Consider the following 11111-nt stretch of genomic DNA (forward strand, 5'->3'; position numbering starts at 1 on the left):
GCACCAGGCGGTGCTTGGCCAGGGGTCCCCGCGGCGGGTGACAGCGCAGGCGACACGGGTCGCAGTAGAAGACATCGCACTGTTCGCACATGACGGTGGCCTCCTTGGGGGCCTTCTCGCACAGCTGGCACTTGAGGGCCGCGGCTTTGCTCTGTTGGTAGCGGTCAATGACCCCTTCCAAGACGCGGTTCTTGGGGAAGCCGCGGAGCCCCCGGTCGTCCAGGATGAGGCTGCGGTGACACTGGGGACAGGTGATACAGGAGTTGCGGGGCACCGGGGCCAGGGCCGGTGACAGGTGGGTGGGCGGTGGCGGCATGGCTGGAGGAAACACGCGGACTCCGTTGGGGGACTTCTGGCACGGAGTGGTGGGCGCGCTGGCGAAGCCCCCGTAGGAGCCGTAGCCGCTGTCCGCCTCGCTGTACAGGCTCATCTTGTCCAGATCTAGGTAGTCATAGTCGGAGACCCCAGAGCCAGAGGCCCGGCGGCTCTGAGGGGACTCGGACTCCGGGGTCTGCACCAGGATGTTGCGGGCGCACGCCTGACACAGGTTGTGGGAGCAGGGTAGGATGATGGGCTCCCGGTAGAAGGAGCCACACACGGGGCATTTCAACTCTTCCTCCATTTCTTCCATGGGAACCTGGCGGGAAGCGAGGCTGCAGCTGCAGCTGCGGATGCCTGGCCTGCTGGGGTAGCCGGCGGCCCTGTCGCGTCCAGCACCTTGGCCAGCAGCAGCAGCGGCGGAGGAGGCGCCTTCCCGAGTAGTCCCGACTCCGACTCCCTGCGATGCGCTAGCTGTGTGAGCTGCCGAGCCACCGTGCTGAGAGCTGGCCAGGGGCCGCCCCCTCCTGCCCTCCTAGCCCCGCCCCGCTAGGGAGCAGAGGCTCATTGGACGGCGGGCGAGAGAGCGGAGCTCTCATTGGTCAAACGTCCTGTCTGTTTCCTCTCAGCCGCAGGCCACAGGGGTTTTGGTGGAGAAGTCTGAGGAGAAGCAGATTCTTCTGTTTCTCGCTGGCGGCTGCAGGACCTCGGGAGGGGGTCGGTGTGCGGAGGATGGGGGGGGGCCCAGGAAGGAGGAATTAGGCGGGATGACTCATGCGTCACCCTGCTTCCTTCCGACCTGCGATGCAGTCACCCAGTATCAGGGGGCGTGAGAACCTCCTCCCCACCGCCAGTGGGCTGGCGGAGGGGGCGGATGCTTCTCGTCTGCCTGGAGCGTTTGGCAACACCGTGGGCGAGAGCTGCGCAGTGTAGGACGCCCCTTCTCCGCTGCCGGCCTCCACCCGGGCCGCTCGGCGTCTCCTCTTCCCGGAAGCCGGAGCCTCGAGCGCCCCCACCTGGAGCCTGACGGCGCTGGGCGGGAGCCTTGGCGAGAACCGCTAGGCCTCCTTCCGCTTCGTCCGAGGCCCCAGTGTCCAAAGGGGGTTAATAGCGTCTTCCTGGCGTGCGTGTCTTGAGACTTAGCGAGGTAACCAAAGTGAAGTCTCAGCATTAGTCGAAATTGATACCACCTTCATTTCAGGTCCTGTGCTTCCCCTCTGTCGTCCCTGTCTCTGCCTCCCAAGCTGTGGCCTGGCTAAGCTCCCCAAGGCCAGCTGGAACGTGGGTTCAGTCGAGGCAGGACGAGTTTGCCTATTCTGAGTGCCTGTCGTTTAGTAACTAGCTCTGAATGAATCACTGTATGGCTTCGGAATCTCAGTGTTTGGCTGCAAACATTATTCAATGTCACATGCCCTGAAAATCGATCACACCTTCCAGCATGGAGGTTTCTTTCTCTTTCCTCTTGGGAGGGGCGTGGTGGTGGTAGTGGTGAGAGTGTGTGGGGTGTATTTCAGCGTGATCCTTACATATTAAGCAAGCTCCCCCTCTGCCTCTTCTCCCTAGACATAGCTGGAGATGACACTGTCTGCAAAACTGTTGATATGGTGATAGAAAAGGAAAAAAAAAAAAAGGAAAGGAAAATTACCGAATCAAGTGACATGCTACACTAGTAACTTATTGGAAATAGTACACGGCTGACTTTTGCTGAGCGATTCATGCAGTGATAAAACTTATTTCCAAATTATGAGAAAAATTTTCCAAATTTCCACCTCCCAAAAAAGGTAACTTGATTCTGTGCAACAACATTTATAATTTAGAACCACTGTATTGCCTAGAAAAAAAGGACTTTCTGCAGTCTTATTCGTAGAGAAATAGTGCAATAAGTGAGGTGATCTTTCCAACACCACTTTTAGTTGCAATGACAATAGTAGTTGATCAGCCTGTAGGAGCAAAAATCATTTTTAGTTAAAGCCATGTTAATCATGAATGCTTCGCAGTTTGCCTTTAACCTGGTTGTTAACTAGTTGAGACCAGAGCACCTAAAGGTGTATGTTATCTGTTTAAAGGCATGTTTCAGACTTTCTCTAAGCGTGGTTGCAATGTCATTTGTACTTTGCGGGACACATCTAATTTATGGGTCCCAAGAGAATGTGCTCACACCAAGTAGTTAATTACTGAGAAACTGTTTGAAAGAAGTGTCACTGCCATTGTAAGTTACCATCTTTTCTTAAAAAAATCACAGTGACTGTGGGTCCCAGAAGTGAGGAATTGAATATGAACTTCATCACAGTGGCTACTATCTATGGTGAAAGGCCTGCTTCTTAGCTGAGAGCTTGTACTTAGTTCAAAGGAAAGGACGTTTCCCAGGGAAAGGCTGGTAGTGTAATAGTGTTGGGTATTCAGACCTTCACACAATACAGATTCACTACAGTATAGATTCCTGTACAGTCAGTACACAGGGTCTGAAGTATCTTGAGATTTGTTAGATCTCTTTGACCAAGAGTTAGCTAAATCACTCACTTCGAGGAGAGCTCTTAAAATGAATGTTACTTATTGAGGATTCACCCTGTTCCAGGCAGCAGATTTGTTTATTTATATGCATTACTTGGCCCAATTCCCTGTAATGAGAATTACCATCATTCTTCGGGTTAATAACTTGAGGATAAAAAAAGATACTTGAGTAAGTACTCAAGGTCAAATATTGGTTGAGACTGGAGTTTGAATTTAGGCACAATGAAAGTTTGTTCCTTTGTTCATTCAAATGTTGAGTGAATGTGGAGTTTTACACTGTCAATTTCTCTGTGTGACAAATACCCCAAATGGTCATTGTTAACTTCTCTGATATTCTGCTGTATCATCTCTGAGACGTTATTATTTTTCCCATATTCGTTCCTCTAAAATATTTCAGTAGGCTTTTGAAGATTTTCCTTTTTATGGTTATGGTGTCTGTACTTTAAACTCCCCAGTGAGATATCCTTAAGGGGGAATGAGTATCTGAATGTAATCAATGATATTATAGAAATACCATCCCATTGGGGAAATATCTTCTTTTATCCAGCTGGTGATCCGTCTATGCCCTGAGGCAGGAGGGTGGATAGCCCTGTAAATTCAGCATTCCTGCTGTGATTCAGATGTTCTTATTTGGATAAAATGCCCGATTATCCTCTGAAACCTGATGTTTTTTCAGCAGTAAGTTGAGCAAATTTAAAATACACCAGTAGCTTTTTCAATTTTTGAAAAAACTTAATCTTTTCCAGTGAAAGATGGAAAATATCTTTTCATCTTTCACTGTTATTGACACAATAGTCTCTGAACCTGAAGAACGAACACAGAGAGGATTCTCATTCTTATTCTCTCTCTACATTGTCTCCTCTCCTCATCTTTTCTTTCTTGTAAGGGGTAAATTCAAAGCAAGGAGTCGATCATAGGCTGACAATTTAAAATTCTATGACCTACACACACAAATACTTAGTGATTAAGGGTATTAATTGCTTAGTGATTAAGGGTATTACTGAATGTGATTTGTAAAAATTAAGTCATTTGAAAAATGTTAGGTGTGATGTTTCTGTTTTCAAAAGAAAGTATGAAGAAACTTCTTTCTATGGCATAATTTAGCCCATTAATTTAGGTTTCATATTTTAGATATTCTATATTATCTTTTAATACCATATTTATTGTTGGTATTCTGTGGTATTTTTATTTATTTTAGTATTGGTAATTAATCCAGGGCCTTTGTACTGGGCTGCATCCCCAACATTTAAAAAAAATTTTTTGTATTTGAAATAGGGTCTTACTAAGTTCCTGATATTTTAAACCATGTGATTATTTCTACTGGAAGTATATATAAATTCTGCAGTATTTCAAACTGTGAGTGACATATTACTTTGGGAAGCAGTGGAGAGAAAATGGAGTTTTGGTGAATCCTATATTAAGGTAGGAGAGTAGGAGATTATATCCAAGAGACCTAATTTGTGAATACTAGGAATTTCAGAATATGAAAAAAAATGTGGATAGAGAAGAAACTACAATTGGGAAAATAATTTCTCTGAACAAAAGAAAGATAAGAGATTAAGACTAAAGAGATTTTAGAACTATAGACGATGTTGATGAAAAATGACCCAGGCATATACAGATCAATGTAAAGGAAAAGAGAACATTGTACAATCTCCTAGATTAAAAAAAAATCCCCACAACCTAATTACAAAGAAAAAAAAATCAGATTGGCACTGGAGTCCTTTATACCATGTTGAAAGTGAAAAAGTGTAAAGTAAATTCTACAACCTACTAAATGTAGAAGTCACCCTATTTTGCTCCATTTTGTGCTGCTATCACAGAACAGCATTGCTTCAGTAATTTATAATGAGCAGAAATTTATTGGCTCACATTTCTGAGGGCTGGGAAGTTGAGATCACAGTTGCTCACCTATGAGGCACTTGAGGAAATCAACTTTGCCATTTTGGAGTTAATGTTTGATTTGAGAGAGTAAGACAAAAGCTGTTCATGAGCAGAGTATAATGACATGAATTCCAGAAAGGGGGTAAATTTCTGAAAACTTCATGGATTGGGATTCCAAAGAAAGAGCAACACTGTGGCTGACTGATAAAAATTGATTGACATATTGCAGCATTGTGCAGGGAGAAACAGTACGGTCACCTCAGGTGCAAAACCAGCAATGCTGGGAATCATTCCATCGAGGATTCTGGTGCACTCACAAGCCACATTCACCCATGAACGGATCAGGAGCTTGAGGAGGGAGGTCAAGAAAGGTTCCTGGGGATCTAAGGATGCAACAGAAAGGAAATCAAGTGTGATCCTATCTTCAGTGCTCATGATTGTCCCATGAGATGTAAATGCAGAGGGATTAAAGTGAATAAAACAATCGACTTGTCATTAGTTAAGAAAACTGGGAAACAAATATTGCTATCTTTACTTGGTTTAGTAAACAAGATATATATGCAGCAAAGGTTCAGTTACACCGTTTGTAACAACCATAAGCCAATCTTTGCTCTCTCCTGTTATGGGGGTCATTTCTGTTCTGATCTGAGGGTAAGCAAGGAAACACGACATATTTATATTTCCTGTGGAGAGTGCCTTGTAGGTAATTAGTATTGAATGGTCTGGTTTCTAAAATTTAAAAACTTTTTTTTTTGAGACAGATCCTCACTATGTAGTTGAAATTATCATTATGAAAATGATAATTGAAGTTACTCATTATGTAGCCCAGGCTGGCCTTAAAGTCATGGTGATCCTCCTGCCTCAGCCTCCCAAGTATTGGGATTGTGAATGGTCCGAAATGGTTATGTAAAACTGTGACATAGAAGAAATGGTTTAAGCTTTAGTGCTGTCATCTCTTCTCATGTTGAAAGTTACTGGAGAAACCATGTATTACTAATGATAATTTGAACATAGAAAATAAGAATGTTTATTTGAAATTTAATGTGCCTGACCTGAAACCATGATTATTAGATAACTGTCCGAGTTGATGCCTGATACCTGAGAACCTATATTTAAGAAGCTTTTCTAGGAAATTATTTAGAAATGAGCTGCTTCTTTATTAGTATTAATGGCTTAATACACTATTTGTTTAATGATAGTCACTCATAGGTCCATAAGTGTAGAACTTATTTCATTTGTCAGTATAGGCATTTTCTCACTGATCACACTTTTTTCTGCCTCTTTTATTATAGGATGGACGGTGCTTCTATTTCCCACAATTCTTACCTGCATTTTGGAGTCAAAGGTTGTATTTGTAGCTTCTGATGCCATCTGTATTGGAATTAAGGGCTCCTTAGGAAGGAGAAGCCACGGGGGCAGTGTGCCCTGTTAATATTTTTTGAGTATCTACTGTATAAATGTAAGTAATGCTACAGAATCCAGTTGTAATTTCAATAGAGCAGCAATAATAGTGGTAAAAGCGCTACTTCATGCTAACTGCCCAGTACTGTGCAAGCATCATGTTAGCCAGTAGCATGCAGTGTCATTTGATCCTCAGGGCCACCTAGTGAAGTGCATTTATTTTCCCCTTGGCAGGTGAGGAAAGAGAAGCTCTGAGAGCTTCAATGCCTGAGGTTTCACACTTCCTGAACGGAAGAGTTGAGATTCTAGCGTAGGTCTGACCACTCTGCTTGCATTAGTTGCCTGAGGCTACCATATTGAAATTCTACCCACTAGCTGGATCAAGCAACAGGAAACTTCCTCACAGTTGTAAAGACTTAAAAGTCCAAGGTCTGAGACTCAACAGGGTTGGTTTCTCCTGAGGCCTCTCTTTGGCTTGTAGATAGTTGTCTTCTCTCTCTGTCCTCACCTGGTCTCCCCACTACCTGCCCGTGTCTTAATCTCCGCATCTTATAAAGACATGGACCATATTGGAGCAGGGCCCACCTCAGTGAACTCGCATAATCTTAATTACTTTTTAAAAGACCTTGTCTCCAGATAAAGTCACACTTTGAGGTACTGGAGTTAAGAGGTTGAAATATAAATTTGGTGGAGACAAATTCCAGCCTGTGACAATCCTTAAACCATGAACTCTATGTGTTACCTATTACAGGAAACATCAAATGGGCTAGGTTTTTCCATTTTGGGAGGTGTTGCCCCCCCCCAACTAATATCCTGCAGGAAGACTTTTTCAGTGCTGGGGATACAACTCAGAGACATTTGCATGCTAGGCAAGCACTCTATAATGAAGCTATACCCCTATCCCTACTGCAGGAGACTTTTGATGATAAAAGTGATGGAGAAGGTTGGAGACTCAGGGTCCTTCAGGGAATGAAGAAAAACCACCAAAGATAGGATCAAAGAAGGAGCCTGCAGGTGTTAGAGGCCAGTACCATCTAATTTGCAATTTTACTATAGCCAAACTTCTCAAAGTAAATTAAGTACAGTGTAATTTTTAATTTTATCTTTTCTAGCTTCTCGTTTTCTTCTGAAAACATTACTATCCAAAGAAGCAGCAGGCTTCTCAGCTCTTGGAAAAGCCATTTAAGAAGTCCCATTGTCAATTTCAAATGGAACAGGAAGGAAGGAAAGGAAGGGAAGGAAGGAAGGGGGTAACCTGCTACATTATCATTTAAAAATAACTTATTAAGACTACAGGCCTCTTTTTATATAGGTAGGAATCCAAAAATTCTGAGAGGGAATATTCAGTGAGTGTTCACAGGAAGCCCATCAACATCAGAGATGATTTTTCCTCGTGAGCTCCCAGTTTCCATCGAGCTGTTTGATCCAAAAGAGTGTGTGAGAAAGTAAATCAGAGCACTACTCACCCCTGCCTTCAAAGCATCCTTATTTCTGTAGCCTCTTGGGAGCTGAAGCCAGTGGAGGAAGCGAGACCTCCCCTAGACCCTCATCTGTTAAGAGTCCCACTTCTCCCATTACCTTTTATTCTCCTACGCCAGTGTGTTTGTCCGTGGATGAATCCTGCTGAATTTGCCACTCACTCAGAAGGAAAATTAACTACAAATTTACTTCTGGACACCCAGTTTAATGTTAATAATCCTGCTTGACAGCTGGTGAGAGCTTCCTGAGTGAGGAAGGGATAATAGGTTTCTGTTTGTGTGCCAACTCCAAAAGATTGATTGCCCATGACTATATAGGCAAGGACAGCCTTGAGAAGGTGTTGAGGCCATTTTTTATTTTTTGGTTTTTTTTTTAAACAAAAAATAAGTCATAATCAATTAGTGATAATCTAACGAGAAAGAAAGATTAGTGGCACAAGTGTAAATTATGTTGCATCAGTACTAAATTCAGAGCTATAATTTATTGCAAGCTTACATCGTGCCAGATGCTGGATTAAGAATGGTACATGTGCTATTTCGCTCAGTCTTCATGAGTGCATCTCCCATGGTAGGGATAAAAAATGTGGGTACAGTGGGTTGAAATAACTGGCTCAAGGTCACCCAGCTAGTAAGAGCCAGAACAGCTGCTCGAGCCCTGGCTTCATGATGTAGATGTTCTGATGCAAAACACCAGAGTGTGTGAATTAGGGTTGGAGCTGAGGCTGCCACAGGCCAAGCCATGGTGCTCCACTCATGTGCGGCTCTAGGGCAACACACAGGGCCTGGAGCCCTTCCTTACGTGTGCCCTCAATGCAGGCTTCCTAGTTTGGAGATGTTGGCTTGTCTTCCAGTTCTGAGTCCACAAAAAATTTAATAAACACCTACTTTCTGCCAAGGATCTGGCGATGCAGTGGAGAGAAAAATAGAGTTCCCTGCACTCAAGAAGCTTAAACTCAGGTTGAGGGAGTCAGGCAGTGAACGCATAAACAAGACAACTCCCAGCCTGGGAAAATGCTATGGAGAAGCACGAAGAGAGCCACTGGGACCGACTGAGTGAAAGAGTTACTTAAGCCAAGGATGAAGGTCTCTGAGAAAGAGACCCCAAATGTGGGAAAGAAGCAGCTTTGGGAGAATACGGGGACACGCGCCCAGCAGAAGGAGGAGCACATTCAAAGACTCCGACATCTAAGGACCCACCATGTTGGAGAGAATAGTCTCAGGTACCTGACAGCCCCTCGTTGATATTTCAACGTGGAAGACAAAGTTGTGCTTCAGCAACTGTCTGGGATCCAGTTCTTCTGCATGAAACCACTGGATGGGGCTGGGGGTGTAGCTCAGTGAGACAGCACTTGCCTGGGGTAAGTAAGTAGGACCCTGGGTTCCTAGCACTGGAAAAACAAATAAGCAAGCAGAGAAACATAGAAACAACTAGGCTGGCCTCTGCAGAACAGCAGAGCGTGAAAGAGGTGAAAACTAATTTCAGGTGCAGGGGAGGACGCCTCACTTGAAGAGTCAATGAAGCTTCCTCCTGAGACAGAACCCTCTGGCATTGCTGTCCTTCTTGTCTGTGCTTATTTAAGGAGCGTGTATCAAACCTCATTTGTTTGTCCAGAAAAGGTTAACAGAAATAAAATTATAAGCAGAGAAACCATTTTTTTCTACTTTGAGAAACTTGTACTTGACTGGGGATACGCATGTGAAAGAAGGAGTAAACCTAAAGCAATCCAGGAAACTCAGATTGTAACTCAGTGAGTATAGAGCAGTGTAGGTCTTCTTCACATACCATTCTTTTTTCACCCCACACTGTTTTTTGTAATAATTGCTGATGTTATCTCCATTTTATGGCCAGGAAAACTGAGGCTCAGAGGTCAAATACCAGGGAAAGTAGTAAGGGGAAGGGAGAGGATGCTATTAGATTTAAGAACACAGACTCTGCGTCAGAGTTTTAGAACTTTGGCTCCAATTCTTACTCGTTTTGTAAATTTGGGCAAGTTCTTTACCCCCTCTGGGACTCAGTTTCTCCACATGTAAAGTTAACAATGGTATTGGCTTCCTCCAAGTGCACGAAATGAGAAATACATTCAAGATGCACAGGGCTGAGAACAGTTTGCTCTCAGCAGCCTATGGTTTGAGGAAGAGACAAAGCCAGGACTGGATCCCAGCATCTCCTGCCTTTCAGATGCGAGACCCTGCATGCTGCGTGGAGTCCAGAATCCCTCTGTTCAGATTTAAAACACGGCTCATTTCCGTCTTACATATATAACCATCTGTTTATCTGCCCTGTGACTGTTTCTTCCTTTGAGAAAAGAAGATAACACAGTGGCTACCTCATGGGTTGATGTGAAGGTTGGGTGGTTTGTTACACATGCAATATTTAGAATGAGGTTTACCACACGGTTAGTTCCCTAGGGGAATTCCCCAAAAAGCATGAAAACTGGAGGGGTGCACTTGGCTGGGGAGGCTGCGTCCAAGCAGCATTGGTCACTTGTCCTGATGGAGCAGATGCCAACCGATTCTGCACCCCGTGCTGATCTTCCACTCGTGCAGTTGGAGGAGGTATCGCGGCCAGATTTGCACACCTACCTCCATCTGCCAAAACCACAGGGGCTGCTCAGCAACACATGGAAAAATCCAATTTGCAATGCAAACCATTTTCTTCTGCATACATCTTTCCACACTTGAAGGTGGGAAAACACACGTGAGAATTCGTGGTGCTGGGGGGGGGCATGAACTTGTTGACTCGTTCTGTCAGCCGGCAATGATGCCTGAGCCCTGTTGTCCCACAGAGCTGCCTGATATCCGCTGAGCTGGAGTGAGAGTTGGAAGGTTCTCTTACAGAGAAGAAAGCTTCATCAGGCCCCAGATATAATGAACGGCCTCAGCCCTTGACTTCCTAAACTGGAAGACTTAGTCTCAGCACGTTCTTAGCTTCCTTTGGCTTCACAGCCCCAAAGATCTCCCCCTTTTCCCCTCCACTCTTATCCCCTTCCCCTCAGCCATCCAATAGAGGCAGGAATCAGGGCAGCTTTCCTTGCCACTGTGTAAACATTTGCTAAATTAAATGACGGTTTATTGCATGTTGGTGGGGTGCTGCATACACGACTTTAGTCCTCAGAGAGACGCCCAAAGATTTGAACAGTCCAGGAATTTAAGCCATGACATTTCCCCTGGTTATGTATAGAAAGCTTATCTTTCCTACTCGTCATCACAGTAGCTTTGGTTCTTGTACTAGAGAGCCGTGTGTTAAAAGTATTGCTTACATTTGGGGCAACTAGAATGGGTCCGATGTGACTGTGCTCCTTCGTTTGTGAAGTGGACCTAATGCAGTGGCTGCCTCACGGGTTGATGGAAAGCGGTTTATTACGTGTGCAAAGGTGTAGATTAAACAAGACAGATGAGGAAATAACAATATGTATGACTTGAATTACAAGCCCATGCTAAATAACAAAGGGCCCAGGAGACAGTGCTCTAACCCCCTCCCATTGTAGCCATAGCCCGGACCTTTGTTCACCCTGGCTT

The 11111-nt window shown here is 44.5% G+C and overlaps 1 protein-coding gene and 1 long non-coding RNA gene across 15 annotated transcripts in view; one reads left to right on the forward strand and one right to left on the reverse strand.

Moving 5' to 3' along the window:
* Trim9 (tripartite motif containing 9) overlaps positions 1–874 on the reverse strand; it is a 105369-nt gene extending 104495 nt beyond the window's left edge. For 3 of the 14 annotated variants that reach the window (XM_033765184.1, XM_033765190.1, XM_033765186.1), the window contains exon 1: positions 1–870. This exon is cut by the window's left edge and continues 179 nt beyond it. In XM_033765184.1, the coding sequence (XP_033621075.1) occupies positions 1–631 (631 nt within the window). In that variant the 5' untranslated portion in view covers positions 632–870. The other 11 variants (XM_033765196.1, XM_033765195.1, XM_033765193.1 and 8 more) reach the window with 5 other exon arrangements.
* Positions 875–1028: 154 nt separating this feature from the next.
* On the forward strand, positions 1029–11066 carry LOC117286546. Its single transcript, XR_004517732.1, has 3 exons — positions 1029–1465; positions 6006–6172; positions 7027–11066. It is a non-coding gene; the product is annotated as an uncharacterized LOC117286546 (long non-coding RNA).
* Positions 11067–11111: the final 45 nt, after the last annotated feature.

This window comes from Fukomys damarensis, unplaced genomic scaffold (genome assembly GCF_012274545.1).
Source record: "Fukomys damarensis isolate Sample0158 unplaced genomic scaffold, DMR_v1.0_HiC HiC_scaffold_17, whole genome shotgun sequence".
Classification (NCBI taxonomy): Eukaryota; Metazoa; Chordata; class Mammalia; order Rodentia; family Bathyergidae; genus Fukomys; species Fukomys damarensis.